The following is a 17,440-nucleotide window of genomic DNA, read 5'->3' on the forward strand; positions in this document are numbered from 1 at the left end:
AAAAAAAAAAAAAAAAAAAAAAAAAAAAAAAAAGAATGTAAAAGCTTTTGAAGCCATTTGTCAAAGATCATGGAAAACAGGGCAAGCAATAGTTACAGAGTTCCAGATCCTTGTGAAATATAATAAATAAATATGTAAAAATTGAAATACCTTAACAATTAAAAATCATGATTATCTATTATTATGTTGAATGACAAAACCCATTACAGGATGATTCTACCCATATCAACATTCACATATATCCATAAAGCAAGTCTGGAAGGACATTCACCAGCATGTTAACAATGGTCACCTATGTGTAGGGAGATCTTCTTTGTTTTGTTTTGTTTTGTTTTTGGTGCATTAGTGATCTTGCACCAAATGTGCAAGGTTTCAAATGTCATCGCCAGGGAATGATAGACACTGGGGCCTACTTAGGGTGGAGGGCAATAGGAGAGTCAGGATTGAAAAACTTCCTATCTGATATTATGCTGATTACCTGGGTGACAAAAGTTTCTGCACACCAAACCCCCAAGACACACAAACAGCCCATGGTACAAACCTGCATATAAATCCCTTTAAAGTAAAATAAAAATTGAAAAGAAAAAAATAAAAATCTCCGCACCATCTTTCAAATCGCAATTTTTTTCATTGCTTCCTCAGTGTAAGCAAATATTCTTTTACATCATCCACTATTCTTTGAACTTCTCTGTACTGTTTGAATATCTCCAATCATGATTATGCATCCTATTTTTAAAACAACAACAAACTAAAAAATAAAAAGGAAAAGGAGGAAGGTGAGGAGGAGAAAAAGAATAACAAAAAAGACTTGTGATCCTAAGCATATAAACGGCTCTGAAATTTCAGGAAAGCTGAAAAAGAAAAACAAGGGAAAGGTAAAGGAAGAATGATCATTTATAATATTACTAAATTGGGCCAGGCATGGTGGCTCACACCTGTAATCCCAGTACTTTGGGAGGCCAAGACAGGTGGATCCCTTGAGGTCAGGCATTCAAGACCAGCCTGACCAACATGGTGAAACCCTGTCTCTACTAAAAATACAAAAATTAGGAATGGTGGTGGGCCCCTGTAATCCCAGCAACTCAGGAGGCTGAGGCCAGAGAATCGTTTGAAACCAGGAGGCAGAGGTTGCAGTGAGCTGAGATTGTGCCTTTGCACTCCAGCCTAGATGGCAAGAGCGAAACTCCATCTCAAAAAAAAAAAAAAGATTACTAAATTGGGCTACATATCTTTAGAGTTGGTGGGATTTTTGTGAACCTCTAATTCAGAGATCCCCAAACCAGACCACCCATTAGAATTCCCTGAGGGCTTTTTAAAAATATTGCTCTGGCCGGGCGCAGTGGCTCAAGCCTGTAATCCCAGCCTTTGGGAGGCTGAGGCGGGTGGATCACGAGGTCAAGAGATCGAGACCATCCTGGTCAACATGGTGAAACCCCGTCTCTACTAAAAATACAAAAAATTAGCTGGGCATGGTGGCATGTGCCTGTAATCCCAGCGACTCAGGAGGCTGAGGCGGGAGAATTGCCTGAACCCAGGAGGCGGAGGTTGCGGTGAGCTGAGATCGCGCCATTGCACTCCAGCCTGGGTAACAAGAGCGAAACTCCATCTCAAAAAATAAATAAATAAATAAATAAATAAATAAATATAAATAAAAATAATAAAAATAAAAATATTGCTCTGAATAAACAAACAAGCCACTGCCTTGGCCCACCCCATCTTTGACCTACCGAATCAAAATATCTGGAACAGGGTTTGGGACCTGCACATTGACCAGCTCACTCAAGGATCTAAAACCAGCCCCTATCAACCACTAATCTACTTTCTGTCTCAATGGATTTGCCTATTGTAGACGTTTCATATAAATGGAATTATGTAAGATCTGGCCTTTTGTGACTGGCTTCTTTCACTTAGCAGGTTTTCAAGGTCCATTCATGTTTTAAAAGAATTGGTACTTCATTGTTGTCATGGCTGAATTAATATTTTATTCATTGCTATACCACCTTTTGACTTTCCATTCACCAGCTGATAGGTATTAGAGTTGCTTCCACCTGTTGGCTATTGTCAGTAGTATTTCTATGAACATTTGTGCACAAGTTTTTGCTCGAACATCTGGGGTTTTTGTTTATTTGTTTGTTTTTCGCTTGAGGTTTTTTTTTCTTTTTTTTTTTTTTTTTTCAGAGATAGGGTCTGTTTGTCACCAGGCAGGAGTGCAGTAGCACCCTCTTAGCTCACTGCTGCCTTGTATTCCTGGGCTCAAGTAATCCTCCCACCTCAGCCCTGTGAGTAGCTAGAACTACAGGTATGGTGCCACCACTAGCCTGGTAATTTTTTTTTAATTTTTCTGTAAAGACAAGGGTCTCACTATGTTGCCCAGCCTGATGTCAAACTCACATTCTCAAGTGATCCTCCCACCCCTGCTTCCCAAAGTACTGGAGTTTCAGGTATCAGCCATCACACCTGGCCATTGGACACCTGTTTTTTGTTCTTTTGGGTATATACCTAAGAGTGAAATTGCTGGGTCATATGGTAATTCCACGTTTAACTTTTTGAAAAACCACAAATTTTTTAGGGTTTGGTTTGGTTTGGTTTGGTTTTTTGAGATGGCGTCTCATTCTGTTGCTCAGACCTGAGTGCAGTCATGATCATAGATCATTAGAGTCATGATCTAATCCCAGCATTTTGGGAGGCCAAGGCAGGTAGATCACTTGAGGCCAGGAGTTCGAGACCAGCCTGGGCAACTTGGTGAAACACTGTCTCTACAAAAAATACAAAGTTTAGCTGGGTTTGGTGGTGTACACCTGTAGTCCCAGCTACTTAGGAGGCTGAAGCAGGAGGATCGCTTGAACCTGGGAGGTTGAGGCTGCAGTGAGCCATGATTGCACCACTGCACTCTAGCCTGGAAGACAGAGTGAGACCCTGTCACAAAAAACAACAAAAAATAAAATACTACAAAACAAGTTGCATTAAAATGAAAGTCATCAAACCAAGAATTTAAAAAGGTGGGAGGACAAGTAATAAAAGAGGAAGGCAAGAGGGATCAATTTTGTCAGAAAAATTGAATAACAACAGCTAACATTTACTGAGTGTGTGCTTTGTGTCAGGCTCTGCTAAGTGCTTTCTTTATAATCCTTTTTTTTTTTTCTAAGACAGAGTCTCACTCTGTGGCCTAGGCGGGAGTGCAGTGGCGTGATCTCTGCTCACTGCAGCCTCCAAATCCTGGATTCAAGCAATTCTCCTGCCTCAGCCTCCCAAGTAGCTGGGACTACAGGCACCCGCTACCACACCCAGCTAATTTTTGTATTTTTAGTAGAGACAAGGTTTCACCATGTTGGCCAAGCTGGTCTCAAACTCCTGGCCTCAGGTGTTCCACTCGCCTCTGACTCCCAAAGTGCTGAAATTACAGGCATGAGCCACCTCACCCAGCCAGTGCTTTCTTTATAATTGACTCTTCACCGCAATACTGTGAGGTGGGTGGTGTGGTAATGTTATTAGCCCCATACGCACAGAGCTAATAAGCAGCAGAAGAGTATAGATTCAGATCCAGGCCTCACTCCAAAACCTGAGCTCTGGGCACCCTGGTAGCCAATGCAAAGATGGAAACATCGGCTCTAGAAAGCCCCTACCACAGAGGCTGGCAAGACAGATGATGCCCAGTAAGTTATTTCCCTGTCCATTCTCACATTAACTTAAAGAGAGAAACTTTTTCTTGATCTTGAGCTTCACAAGATTTGACCCTGTGGCTTTGTACAAGAAACACTAATACGACATAGTGGGTAATGTCCCCCGGATCAATGTTACCAGAAATGAAGCAGCATGCCCATCATATGAAAACAGAGGGCATAATGTTAGGGTCTTAATTTATTAAGTGCAGTTCAGTCGGGATCCAGGAGCTCAGACGGTAGATAGCAAGCTTTCACTTTACCTTTTATTTATTTATTTTTCGAATATGGAGTCTCACTCTGTCACCCAGGCTGGAGTGCAGTGGTGTGATCTTGGCTCACTGCAACCTCCAGCAATTCTCCTGCCTCAGATTCCTGAGCAGCTGGGATTACAGCCACGTGCCACCAAGCCTGGCTAATTTTTGTTTAGTAGAGATGGGGATGCACCATGTTGGCCAGGCTGGTCTCGATCGCCTGACCTCGCGATCCGCCCGACCTCACGATCCGCCCACCTCTGCCTTCCGAAGTGCTAGATTACAGGTGTAAGCCTATGCGCCCGGTCCTCACTTTGCCTTTTAGTCTCTTACCTGGAAATGCTCTATGACAGACTTCTGCTGCCCTCTGATGGTCAGAGCATGAAGCACCCAGCAAATAATTCCAGTCACGTGGAGGCCTCTTCTTTGCTTATATGGCTGACTCTGTAGGAAGCTGGGCTTCTCCACATGATTCCTTGACAAGAAGGCTTAACTTGTATAAAAGGGAAGACATCTCTCCCAACTCAAGAGCAACTCACTTCGAGGATACACTCTGGGCCTCCTGCCTTTCTCACCCCGCATATGCTACTTACCAACATCAGGCACTGAGGGAGCAGTGGAGGCCACAGGGGCCCATGGTCCTGCTGGGGCCAAAGGCACACGTGGAGTCTGAGATTTCTACAACCAGATGGTCAAGGAATGGGGTGGAGAAGCGGGGAGCTGCGTGGTTCTGATCAAAGAAAAGGTCTTTCTCAGCCCACACTGGAGGACTGGAGACAGAGCCCCAGACATTCCTGCCCACGATGAGGAACCTGAGGAGCAGGGCGGGGGAGGAGGGTGGCTTTTCAACCTGGTCAGAGGCTAATTTCAGAGTACAAGATGAGGGAGTAGGATCGAGGTCCACTGAGACCTGCTCCCGGGTCATTTCAACTCCAGGACTATGCTGAAATGGACTTAAACCCTGAGGAAGGAAAGGTCCTAACAGCTTCTCTAGTTCAGGGTACAACAGTAGAGAAAGCTGCCCAGAAAGACCTGGGGACGGGGGAGAGGCCTGGGAATCTGGCCCCAGCTCAGCCTTTGACCTCCAGCTTTCAAATTTAACCCTTCGAGATTCTCTCTCCCGCCTCTCTCTCAGCCTCCCAAGTAGCTGGGATTACAGACAGGCACACACCACCACGCCTGGATAATTTTTGTATTTTTAGTAGAGACAGGGTTTCGCCAGGTTGGCCAGGCTGGTCTCATATTCCTGATCTCAAGTGATCCTCCCGCCTCAGCCTCCCAAAGTGCTGGGATTATAGGCATGAGCCACCGTGCCTGGCCACTGCTGAGTTTGTGTGCCTTCTCCCCCTTGTTTTCATACTGGCATGTGAAATTCTGGTTTCTACCTAGTTCAGAACATTCGTCTCTTTTGAGTAGAGTAGACGTATGTCAATGTTGCCTGGTCTGAAAAAGAGTCGCTGGCATGAGCCTCGCAGTGGCCATCCCAGGGACACCCACAGCTCCAGGACTATGTTGCAGGGAGCTGGGAAGGGCCAGTGTCTGTGTGATGGGCTGCTCAACGTTTTGGCAGATCCCTCCTCCACTGTTTTATCATTTTGTTGTTTATTTAAAAACTCAATACATGCACATAGTTTTTAAAAACTCAGTATGTTATCACATCACCACACCCAGCTAATTTGTGCATTTTTAGTAGAGACTGGGTTTCTACTACTTGGCACAGCTACTCAGAAGGCTGAGGCATGAGAATTGCTTGAACCTGGGAGGCGGAGGTTGCAGTGAGCCAAGATCATGCCACTGTACTCCAGCCTGGGCAAGAGAGCAAGACTACGTTTCAAAAAAAAAAAGAAACTATCCATTCACCCCTGTTCCACCCTCAGCCGACCTTCACCAATAAAGAAGTTCAGCAGTTCTAAAAAAGGCTGACCTCACCCCTACCAGGGCTTGAGAAAGACATCTACAGCAGGTCACTCTCAGTTTACTTTCCACCCATCTCTTCCCTAGCCACACCCAACCCACACTCATTTTCAGTGTTCTCAGAAAGAACAGATTACCCATCTGTCCTAAATATGTAAATCATGTAATCTCACAGGCATGCTGATACCCTCTAGCTCTCCCGTATCATCTGAGCCCTCAAACAGCACAGACAAGAGGTCGGCACCAGCCTTTATTGGGAAAGAGAAGCACCACACACCCAATGCCCAATCCAGGGCTGTTTCCTACGCTCTGGACAGTAGCAGGAGGAGAAGCAGAGCAGAGAGCGCCATGAGTGCCCCTGGAAATGTCACAAGCCCCAGGATGTCACCCTCTCTTTACTGCCAGGAACAGCTTCGAGAGTTACCAAAGAAGCTCCAGACAAATCAGCACAGCTAGGGCACCAGGATCTCTGCAAGTAGAAGAAATACGAAGTCACAGCTGTGCCCTCCTGGCTTCAGTTACCCAACGTGTTTCCCCTCCACCGTAGGAAAGTTTGGCCTATATTGTTCTCAGAAGTCTTAAATGGATCCTTGCTTCCCAGACAATCCAATCCCAACTAACACTGTAGGCTCTTATTATTCAGATGTCAATCTTATATCTCCTGTTAAAAAAAAAAAGTGGAGATACGGCTGGGCGCAGTGGCTCACGCCTGTAATCCTAGCACTTTGGGAAGCCGAGGTAGGCAGATCACCTGAAGTCAGGAGTTCAAGACCAGCCTGGCCAATATGGTGAAACCCCCGTCTCTACTAAAAATACAAAAGTCAGCCAGGCATGGTGGCAGGCACCTGTAATCCCAGCTGGCTGAGATTACTCAGGAGGCTGAGGCAGAAGAATCGCTTGAAACCAGGAGGCAGAGGTTGCAGTGAGCTGAGATCATGCCATTGCACTCCAGGCCTGGGTGACAAGAGCAAAACTCCATGTCAAAAAAAAAAAAAAAAAAACCTCAAGATATGTCTGTGCCTTTACCCACCCTGCCCCCACTTCTCCCAAACACATCACACACATTCCCACTGTGTTCCTGTGCCAGCAGTCACCAGATTACCTGTCTGGCATGTTCCTGTGCTGTCCTCACTTTGTCACATCTGCCTAGGCTTAAGGACCTCAATCAAATCCCACCTTTCCCACAAAGACCTTACCAGGGAGCCACACCTGGGAACAGGTGCCAGCCTGTACTGTTTGTATGAGGGTTCTCATCTGTGACATAGGTTCTTTCTCTCCAGCCAGACTTTTCCTGGCCTTCTGAAGTCCCCTTCCCAGCACCTAGGCCAGTGCTTTGCACACAACAGTTGTCTATTATTGTTGATGACAATGGACAGTACTCACTTAATTCAGAATCAGACCTCCCAGTCCAGTTGGGGTTCATGGTCAGTTTTGGGGACAGGACTGCTGGGGCACAGAAGCGGCCACAGCCTGACTTGCAGCACTTTTCTCCAGCTTGACAATTCTCATCCATCACACAGCCGACAATGCACAGGCCCACCAGAACTTTCGGACAATCACCGTCCCGCCCTGTGGGAACAACAGGCATAGGTAAAGGGACAAGACGTCAGCTCTGCCATCTCCATGTTCCCATCTAAAACTTAGACACAGAGGCTCCAGGCCATTCAACCCCTGACCCTAACTAGACCCAACTCAGCCGGCTGGGAAACCATGGAGTTAGAGGATCTGAGAATCTGCAGGAACCCAAGAGACCTCTGAGCCCACAGTTTTCAAATGGTGCCCCAAAGGGAGTTCCCAAAAGGTAACTTGGGAATTGACACCTCTGCAGGTTTGGGGTGGGGGTGGGTAGAAGTATGTCAGGGGCTAGGCTCCCAGACCACCACCCTCTCCCCTTCTGCTTGGGATTCACAGAGTCACTGCCTCACGGCAGACTCCTCTGTGCCACCCTAGACAAGGTTTGATGTCCCCGCTTTGTGCTCCTGTAGCACCCTGTATGCTTCCTCTCATAGAACTTTACGGTAATTCATTAATTCCCTTTATGGTAATTCCTTATTTAAAAGGAATATGTCTATCTTCCCTGATAGGCTATAAGTTACATAAGAACAAGAGTCTGTCCTCAGCGTTGAGCATTGCCCAGGAATCTAAAGGGACTAAGATAGCACCAGGGTCAGTGATTCTTTAACGGAGAACACAGTACCTGGCACTCAAAGTATTTGTTTTTTTTTTTAAATGTTGAAGAAACAAAGGAATTGGAACAGGAATGCTTTTATCTCTTTATATATATGTTTCCAACTAAGATTTTATTTGGGGTAGGGGAGAAGCTTTTTGTTAAAAATTAGATCTGAAAATCAGTGATCTTGGGCACTGATTTTACAGATAAAGAAACTTGGGCTAGAAAAGAGAGGTTTGCAAGGCTGGGTGTGGTGGCTCACGCCTGTAATCCCAGCACTTTGGGAGGCCAAGGCGGGCAGATCACCTGAAGTTGGGAGTTCGAGACCAACCTGACCAACACAGAGAAATCCCGTCTCTACTAAAAATACAAAATTAGCTGGGCATGGTAGTACATGCCTGTAATCCCAGCTACTCAGGAGGCTGAGGCAGGAGAATCACTTGAACCTGGAAGGTGGAGGTTGCAGTGAGCCAAGATCGTGCCATTGTACTCCAGCCTGGGCAACAAGAGTGAAACTCTGTCTCAAACAAACAAAAAAAAAAGAGGAGTTTGCTTATCCAAGGTCACAGAGCAAAACGAGCAAAACCTCAGTAGGATCAAGATCATAAGCCACACTACCTGTCTTCTAGCCCAAGTAGTTCCTTCTGCCCCACAGTGCCTTCCCCTAGTTCTTTTAATGCCCACAGAGCCCCCTTGGCCCCAGAAGGAGAGATTGTTTTGTGTTGAGGGACTAGAGAGACAGGAAGAATGAGAATCCTAGCTCCTCCCAGGAGGGGAAAGAGAAGCACTCTTCTCAGGAAATACTCAAGGATTTCTTCCCAAAAGAGCCAACATACCTCCGTCAATGTCTCCGCGGCAGGTGTGGCCACAGCCGGTGCTGCAGCATTTATGCCCCGGGGGACAGGATGCATCCCCATCACACAGCTCCTCACACGGAAGGGGGTTGGCAGGACATTCACCAACAAACTCTGCTACAGAATCAAAGCATTGGAGCCCAGAGATGCCCAAGGCCACAGTATGAAACGCATTTTTCATTGTGTCCCATGTATGTGTTTATATATAGTTGCATATTTATAAACATACATTATTACAGACATAATGTACATATTTATGCATATCATATATCTACAATACATTCTGAATTTTTTTTTATTATACCTTAAGTTCCGGGGTACATGTGCAGAACGTGCAGGTTTGTTACATAGGACACACGTGCTATGGTGGTTTGCTGCATCCATCCCTCCGTCAGCATTCTGAATTTTTTAAGGCATAGTCTCACTGTGTTGCCCAGGCTAACATGCAGTGGCACAATCATAGCTCATTGCAGCCTCAAAATCCTGCACTCAAGGGATCCTCCCACCACAGCCTCCTGAATGGCTAGAACTACAGGCACATGCTACCATGCCTGGCTAATGTTATTTATTTTGCAGAGACAGGGTCTCACTGTATTGCCCAGGCTAAAGTGCAGTGGCACAGTCATAGTTCATTGCAGCTTCAAACTCCAGGGCTCAAGGGATCCTCCCGCCTCAGCCTCCTGAGTGGCTAGGACTACAGGCATATGCCACCATGCATGGCTAATTTTGTTTATTTCATAGAGACAGAGTCTCACTATGATCTCAGGCTGATCTCTAACTCCTGGTTCAAGTGATCCTCCCACCTAAGCCTCCCAAAGTGCCAGGATTACCGGCGTGAGCCACCACACCAAGCCCACCCTGATGTTTTATATTCTATTTCTTATTTTCCTTAATTACTAAATTGCTTTCAGGACTCACCATTTGCAAAACACCGTTCAGGCCTAGCCCACTGTGGCAAACATTCTCCCTGAATTCTCCCTGTGGCAGACATCTACACTGGTGGTCTCCAGTGAACTTTATCTCCTGGGATTCATGCCCTTCCATGCCTACTCTGGGCTTGACCATATGACTTACTTTGACGAATGGGACATTAGCAAATGTGATGTAAGCAGAGGCTTGATAAGCACCTGTATACTGGGGCTTGTCCACTCGGAATCCTTCCTCTTGGAAACCAGCTGCCATGTTATAAAGCAGCTTGAACTACGCTATGGGATGATGAGATGTCCCATGGGACAGAACCTACAAGAGAAGTCATCCTGGACACTGTGGCTCCAGTTGAGCTCCCTGCTGAGCTCCCTGAATGTAGCTAAATGACTGACCACAGCTACATCATGTGAGTATATGAACTGTCCAGGCAAGCCCAGGCAACATTCACAACTGTGAGAAAGAATAACTATATTGCTTTAAACCATGAAATTTGGGGATGGTTTGTCATGCAGCAATAGATACCTGATACCAAGTTTATTCTGAGAGGCAACAGGTCCTGCTAAAATGATTTGCTTCCCTATATTCTTTTGTAACTAGGGGTGACCACAAACAAGGACATAAACTGGGAAAACTCTTTATTCCTGACACAAGGAATACCCCATTCAAACTGCTCCCTCACTTCTTTCTTCTTCCAGTCCAAAGACAAACATTACATGCAGAGGCAGAGCAGCCTTCTTTCAATGAGGAAGCAACTTAGCACAATGAAATCATCAAGAACTACAAAGGAGTGTTGTATGAGAGGAGAGAAGTTAGCACTCCCCTCCACAAGGATGGAAGAGGCCCTTGGGCCTGACAACACACACACGGTTAAAGCACTGCCACCTACTTTGTGGCATCTAACCATCGTTTTTTTAAAATAAATGAAAAAAAAAAAAAAAAAAAAAAAAAAAAAAAAAAAAAAAAAAAAAAAAAAAAAGAACTGCAAAGTAGAAGGAGGGAAATAGTTTCATCCTTAGCATCATGGAGCCACCATCCCAGCCTTAGGACTTCTTGTTATATGAGAAAAACAAACCCCTACATGATTTTCTGTTGTGTGCAGCCAAACACATTCCCTATGAAGATGATCAAACTCAGAAAAGGCTTTTGCTTGGAACTACAGAGTGAGTCAGCAGGAGGGCAGGACAACACTCAGCCTCTTGATTTGCAGTAAAGTACTTTTTCTATTACACTATCCTTAAAACATGCAGGCAACTGGCCAGGACCCCAGGCACAGGCACACCCAAAGAAGGCCACATCCAAACCAAACCAACTCACCGTGACTCATTCGTCTTAGTGTTTATTTCAAGTTTCTTAAGAGAAAGGTGACAGGCAATTAAAGATTTCACAGGAAACCACAGCAAGACTGGCCCAGTGCCTCTGAGTAGGAACAGGTAAGTATGATTGCATACAGCTGGCTCCGGGAAGTCTGCCATGATGGAAAAAGCAAGTATTGGAATCCAAGGAGAATACATGCAGCTAAACAACGAAGCCATCATAACCCTGTATCCTGGGATTTTCCTCAACAGCCCCTATTTCAAATATCCTGTGCTACTGTGAGATTACATCAAAGCTATGTGTTCTGATTTTTGACTCAAAAAATGTGGTCACAGTAACCACCAAATCCATCTCCCTGCACCTCCCCACCTGCTTGACAAACACTGAAATCCATTTAACGAGGAACAAAAGCCTTCTATCCCACAGTTGAGAAGGCTGAGCGTAAAAATCTCCCTGGTGGAAAAACCTGGAGACATAAACTTCTCATGGAATTATGCCATGTGCCCTAGAAATTGAGAGCACCACATTTCCCAGATTTCAGCCTTTTGCTGAGCTTGGCCCTGAGATGACCAATTCCAGGAGCTCTTGGCTATTCTCTGCCCTCATCCTCAAGACCGAGCATAGAGCACTCACCTCTATCCTTTTCTAGGCCAGACTTCCTGGAGGTCTGGAGGGTCACAGCATCTCCCTTTAGACCAATGCCCAGCACGGCCACCCAGTCTGACACCCTGCCCTACACAAGAATGCCTGCCACACAATCCCTTTCTCTCAGCTCTAACACCTGGAATTAACAGGGCCTTACTACCTCCAAGCCAGATTACGCTGCTATCTTGCTTTGTCACCCAGCCTGGGGTACAGTGATGCATTCGTGGCTCGCTGCAGCCTCAAACTCTTGAACTCCTGGGCTCAAACAATCCCCCTGCCTCAACCTCCTGAGGAGCTGAAATATAGGCACACACCACCAGCCCCGGCTAATTATTTTTATTTTTTGTAGAGATGGGGTCTCACTATGTTGACCAGGCAGGTTTTGACCTCTGGCCTCCAGCAATCCTCCTGTCTCAGCCTCCCAAAGTGCTGAATTACAGGCATGAGCTATCCATGACTGGCCCTTTGTACCTCTTGATACTCACCTGAAATCTGATTGGTCCTTTTCCTATCCCCACAGACTTACCAAAACGTGGTGGATGCCATTCTTTCATCCAGGATCCTCTGTCTTTCACTTTCCTGACTTTGCCATGATAGGTAAGCTCAGTTCCTCATAAGACATGTTCCCCAATCACCTCACAATTAGCTTACCAGGAATCAGAAAGAGAAATAGGAATGGTAGCCAGAAGGGGGACGGCAGTTCCCCACCCTCTATCTGTACCCATCCCAAGACCCCAAGCTCTTACCAAAAAAGTAGTGAAGCTGAAGCCCAGGAAATACTCACTCACAGTCTGTCCTGCTGCCTCAGCTCCAACCTGCCACTGTGTCTGACAGAAAGATACCAGTTGCTGTTGGTAAAGTAAAATTTCAGCACTTCTTAATCCAAGAAGGGCCCTCTGAGCTAACAAACTTACTCCCTTCTCTTTCAAAGAGAGAGACAGACAACCAGAGACAGGGATTGGCCTGAGGTCAATGGTAGCAGAACTAAGTCACAAATCCCCAGCTCTGACATAAGGTCTCATGCCCTTTAAACCACATCATGGGCCCAGTGCAGTGGCTCACACCTGGAATCCCAGCACTTTGGGAGGCTGAGGTGAAACACTTGAGGTTAGGAGTTCAAAACCAATCTGGCCAACATGGGGAAACCCTGTTGCTACTAAAAGTACAAAAAAATTAGCCGGGTGTGGTGGCAGGTGCCTGTAATCCCAGCTACTGGGGAGACTGAGGCAGGAGAATCGCTTGAACCTGGGATATAGAGGTTGTAGTGAGCCAAGATCATGCCACTGCACTCCAGCCTGGGTGACAGAGTGAGACTCCATCACACACATGTGTGCACACACACACACACACACACACACACACGATGATCCCCTACACTGCAGCAAGGGTCACACGAAAACAAACCAAGAAGCACTGGGACTCACTCTGCTCAGTTCTGCCAAAAGAGAAGACCCAGTGGTAGATAGTTTTAGGAGTTAGGAAAAGTTATCCACCAGTGTGTAGGGAGTCCTCAAGCCACTTACTTTCAGGTTCAGTGATTCATTTGCGGGCCACGGCTATGATTTATTATAGCAAAGGGGTACAAAGAAAAATCATCAAACGGAAAAGTCCAGAGGAAATCAGGTGCAGATTTTCCGGAGTCCTCCCAGTAGAGTCACAGGATGTACTTAATTCTTCCAGCATGGAATTGTGACATGTGTGAAGTGTTTTCTACCAGGGAAATTCATTAGAGACTCACTGTGAAAGGTCTATATTGGGGGCTGGTCACTTAAGCACCTTCTGCCCAGCACATACCAAGATTCCAGACTCTCGGAAGGAAAGCAGACGTTCAGCCTAAACCACAATGTTTGCACAGTTTAGGCACAGTGAGCCACTCTTATCAGTTAGGGTAGTATAAACACCCCCAAAATCCAACTTCCCAGAAGCCAGCCAAGCGCCAACCTTGCCAGCAAGCCTTTTTTAAGAATAGCAGTCTCAGGCCTGCTATGTTAACTCTTTTCTGTACAACCTGCAATGAGGTTTTAGAGGAAGATCAGCCAGACACACAGGGAGGCCATCAACCCACATAAAAGCTAATACATATGTGATAATACGCAAAACAGAGGGTCACAGGGGCTCTGGAGTGGTCAGGTTTCATGCAGTGGGGAAGTGAGCCATGAGGGGGCCCAAGACAACTCTCAGGCCAGAATCAGAATCTTCACTCCAAAACCTCTTCCCCCCAGGTTGTCCCTGTCTGAGTAAAGAGCACCGCCATCACCCAGCTGCTCAAGCTGAATATCTACCACCATGCTTGAAAGCCCCTCTCCCTCAATGCCTACAGCCACTTACTTCTTCACCCAGTCCCATCAATTCTACCTTCACAAACATGTAAGCCTTCCATTTTTCTATGTCTGCATTATCTCCACCCCAGCCTAAGCCCCGATCATCTCCCCCAGCCTGCCACAATAGCCTCCTACTGGTCTTCCATCTTCTACACTTGCCCCATCCATTCACATATTGGCAGAGTGGTCTTTTTAAAATGAAAACTGGACAAGGCCTCTTCTGCTTTTAAACCCCCTCGAAGTCTTCCTATTGCACTTTATTAGAATAAAGCCTAAAAGAGAAGCCCTGAAGACCACCAAAGTCTGGCCCCTGCCTACCTCTCTAACCTCAAATGAAAGCAGCCTCCTTCTCTTTTCTTCCATTACCTTCATAGCATTCATCACATCTTGTGGTTATAATGTATTCGTTTTCTTGATTATTTCCCGTCTGTCACAGGAACAAGCGCCAGGGGGACAAGAACCATGGCTGCCTTGTTCACCACTGCAGACCCACATGCCAGGTAGGGTAGCCACACTCAATACATAGTGACTACATGAATAAATGAGTGAGTAAACAGACAGATCAGGCATCAGATAGGTGGGGATATGGAGAATAGGTGGACCAGAACACAGAGGTACTTGGCATGACCACCTGAGCTCTTGAACATCATCTGGCAGTCTGCAGACTTTTTAAAATGCATTTCTGGCCGGGCACAGTGGTGTGTGCCTGTAGTCCCAGTTTCTCAGGGGCCTAAGGCAGAAGGATCACCCAAGCCCAGGAGGTTGAGGCTGCAGTGGGCCAAGATCACGCCACTGCACTCCAGCCTGGGTGATAGAGCGAGATCTTGTCCCCAATATATAAATAAACAAAATGCATTTCTTCCCAACTGCATTATCACTCTAGGAGCTATAAATATCCTTATCCACATTTTACAGATCATAAAAGTGAGGTTCAGAGAGACGAAAGGACTTGCCTAAGTCCACACAGCAAGCAAGCAAAAAAGCCAGGATTCAGACCCATGTTCAGAGTAGAACAGCCTCATGAGAGCAGGACCCAACATCTGCTCTTGTCCTCAGGCAACCTGATTGGCCCTCCACTTTGCCAAACAGACCGGCAATGTCAGAGCTTAAGGAAAGCAGAAATTTTTCACAGCCCTGGAAGGACAGCTTCCTGTAGAGTTAGGTACAACAACCAGTCCTGTTGGGTGAGTGGCCCAGCCCTCCCATAGGGCTGGAGCTGTAAAAAGTAGTTCACTGCCAACGCAGTATCCAATATCACCTCCCACCAGGATAGGAACCCTGCTCCGCCCTGCAGGCTCTGGGACATCTGTAGGATGTCACTATTCTAGCCTGCCTGCCGAGCTCCAATGGAAAAGGAAGCCCTATTGGGGCTGGCCAGGAGCCAGAGCAGCTCACAAGGTACTGTGCCTGGGTGCCAACCTCACCCTTGGGCCCTACAATTCAGCCATCAGCCTCAAACACTGGGAAGATTGTACCAAGCCCTATAAGCCAGCAGTCAGTGACTTGCCTGAGACAGATTCCCAGGCTGGTTCCAGAGCTGAGCCTCAAGAGTCCTGGCAAGGAACACAACCTTCCATTCTTTCTAATGGGCAGGCTGCCCAAGATAGCTGCCTAAGCCAGGCACAGACAGACCCAATGGGTAGTGGCAAGGGGCCTCCTACCTAGGGAGTTTTGACTGGAAGGAAAAAGGTTGTCACATGTTATAGTGCTTCAGGGTCTCAGAGAGGAAGTGATCAGGGAAGAAGAAAACCATCCTGGTTTTGGATAAAGGGGCTGGTTAGAAATTGTACTCCTATCGGGCGTAGTGGCTTACGCCTATAATCCCAATACTTTGGGTGGCCAAGGTGGGTGGACCACCTGAGGTCAGGAGTTCGAGACCAGCCTCAGCAACATGCTGAAACACCGTCTCTACTAAATACAAAAAAAATTAGCCGGTCGCGGTGGCACATGCCTGTAACCTTGGGGGGCTGGGGCAGGAGAATAGCTTGAACCTGGGAGGCAGAGGCTGCAGTGAGCCAAGATTGCATTATTGCACTCCAGCCTGAGCAACAACAGCAAAACTCAGTCTCAAAAAGAAAAAGAAATTGTACTCCTGACCCAGCCTACTTAGGAGGCAAGAGGAAGAAAGTTAATATATACTGAGGGCCAAACACTTTACACACTTTGAATAATTATAGCAAGCCTCTGAGGTTTATTCTTTCCCCCTTACAGAGAAAGGAACTAAGTCTCAAAAAGCAGAAGAGACTTGCCCAGGGACCTGCTGGCCAGCAACTGGCAAACCTCAGGCTTAAACCCAGGCCTCCGACAACCCAAGCCTAGGATTTTCCACTCTAGCATGTCATCACACACAATCAGATGAGAGAGTGGTTCCAGTTCCTTTAGAAAACATAATGAGAGACATTCAGAACAGCAGAGAAGAAGGTAAAACACCTAGGCATAAATTTATGAAGAAATATTTTAACATTATAAAACACCCTGAAATATGCTAAATATACTTGATCAATGGGAAGATGTAAGGACTGAACGTAGGCTGGGCACAACGGCTCATGTCTGTAATCCCAGCATTTTGGGAGCCGAGGTGGGCAGATCACCTGAGGTCAGGAGTTCGAGATCAGCCTGCTCAACATGGCAAAACCCATCTCTACCAAAAATACAAAATTTAGCCAAGCGTGGTGGCACATGCCTGTAATCCCAGCTACTCCGGAGACTGAGGCAGGAGAAATGCTTGAGCCCAGGAGGTAGGTGGAGGTAGCAGTGACCCAAGATCATGCCACTGTACTCCAGCCTGGGTAACAGAGCAAGACTCTGTCTCAAAAAATAAAAATACAAATAAAAGTGAGTTCTCCCCTTTATTCTATCTCTCAGCACCCTTTAATTTTCCTTCCCTGTCCTTATCAGAGTTTGAAATTATATATTTATTTACATGCTTATTTGTTAAATCTCTTTCTCTCCCATGAGACTATGAGCTCCATGAAGGCAGGCATGGGATCTACCTTGTTCGCCACAATATACGGGGAACCCATCACTGGATCTAGCAAACAGCAAACATTCAATAAATACTTGTTGAAGAAATGAATGTATAAATTGAGAATTAGGTCACTGGGTCTCTGCAAAAGGGAGAATGAATCTCTTTCAAATATCTCTTTCAAATATCTACCAGGACCAGAATGAAAAAGAATCTGTTTCCCACAGGAGATGGGCCCCCTGTGTGTGTACACCAGGACATAAGAATCTCAGGAGCAAGCGCCAGGCACAGTGGCTCACACCTGTAATCCCAGCACTGTGGGAGGCCAAGGTGGGTGGATCACAAGGTCAGGAGTTCAAGGCCAGCCTGACCAACATGGTGAAACCCCGTCTCTTTTTTTTTAAAAAAAAAAAAAAA

At 46.2% G+C, this 17,440-nt stretch overlaps 1 protein-coding gene and 1 non-coding gene across 3 annotated transcripts; one reads left to right on the forward strand and one right to left on the reverse strand.

The window, feature by feature from the left end:
• Window positions 1–6,064: 6,064 nt before the first annotated feature.
• On the reverse strand, window positions 6,065–11,976 carry WFDC3 (WAP four-disulfide core domain 3). Of its 2 annotated transcripts, XM_037742997.1 has the most exons (4): window positions 11,093–11,976; window positions 8,834–8,965; window positions 7,211–7,396; window positions 6,065–6,296 (listed from the first exon to the last, which is right to left on the reverse strand). In XM_037742997.1, exons 1-4 carry the CDS (start codon window positions 11,100–11,102, stop codon window positions 6,280–6,282), a joined length of 345 nt encoding a protein of 114 aa, XP_037598925.1. In that variant the 5' UTR covers window positions 11,103–11,976; the 3' UTR covers window positions 6,065–6,279. The 2 variants fall into 2 exon arrangements, with proteins under 2 accessions (XP_037598925.1, XP_017396729.1); XM_017541240.2 differs by lacking the exon at window positions 11,093–11,976 and having other exon boundaries at window positions 8,834–9,089.
• LOC119473109 lies at window positions 10,566–10,690 on the forward strand. Its single transcript, XR_005202293.1, has one exon. It is a non-coding gene; the product is annotated as a U6atac minor spliceosomal RNA (small nuclear RNA).
• Window positions 11,977–17,440: the final 5,464 nt, after the last annotated feature.

Source organism: Cebus imitator, unplaced genomic scaffold (assembly GCF_001604975.1).
Source record: "Cebus imitator isolate Cc_AM_T3 unplaced genomic scaffold, Cebus_imitator-1.0 Scaffold132, whole genome shotgun sequence".
Taxonomy (NCBI): Eukaryota; Metazoa; Chordata; class Mammalia; order Primates; family Cebidae; genus Cebus; species Cebus imitator.

What these genes read in the sequence shown, in the direction of transcription:
- WFDC3 (XM_017541240.2), bottom strand. Translation starts at nt 9,032, where the DNA reads ATGAAAAATGCGTTTCATACTGTGGCCTTGGGCATCTCTGGGCTCCAA. An exon ending in CCGCGGAGACATTGACGGAG is followed by an intron (nt 7,397 to 8,833) that starts GTATGTTGGCTC and finishes TTGTTCCCACAG; the next exon opens with GGCGGGACGGTGATTGTCCG.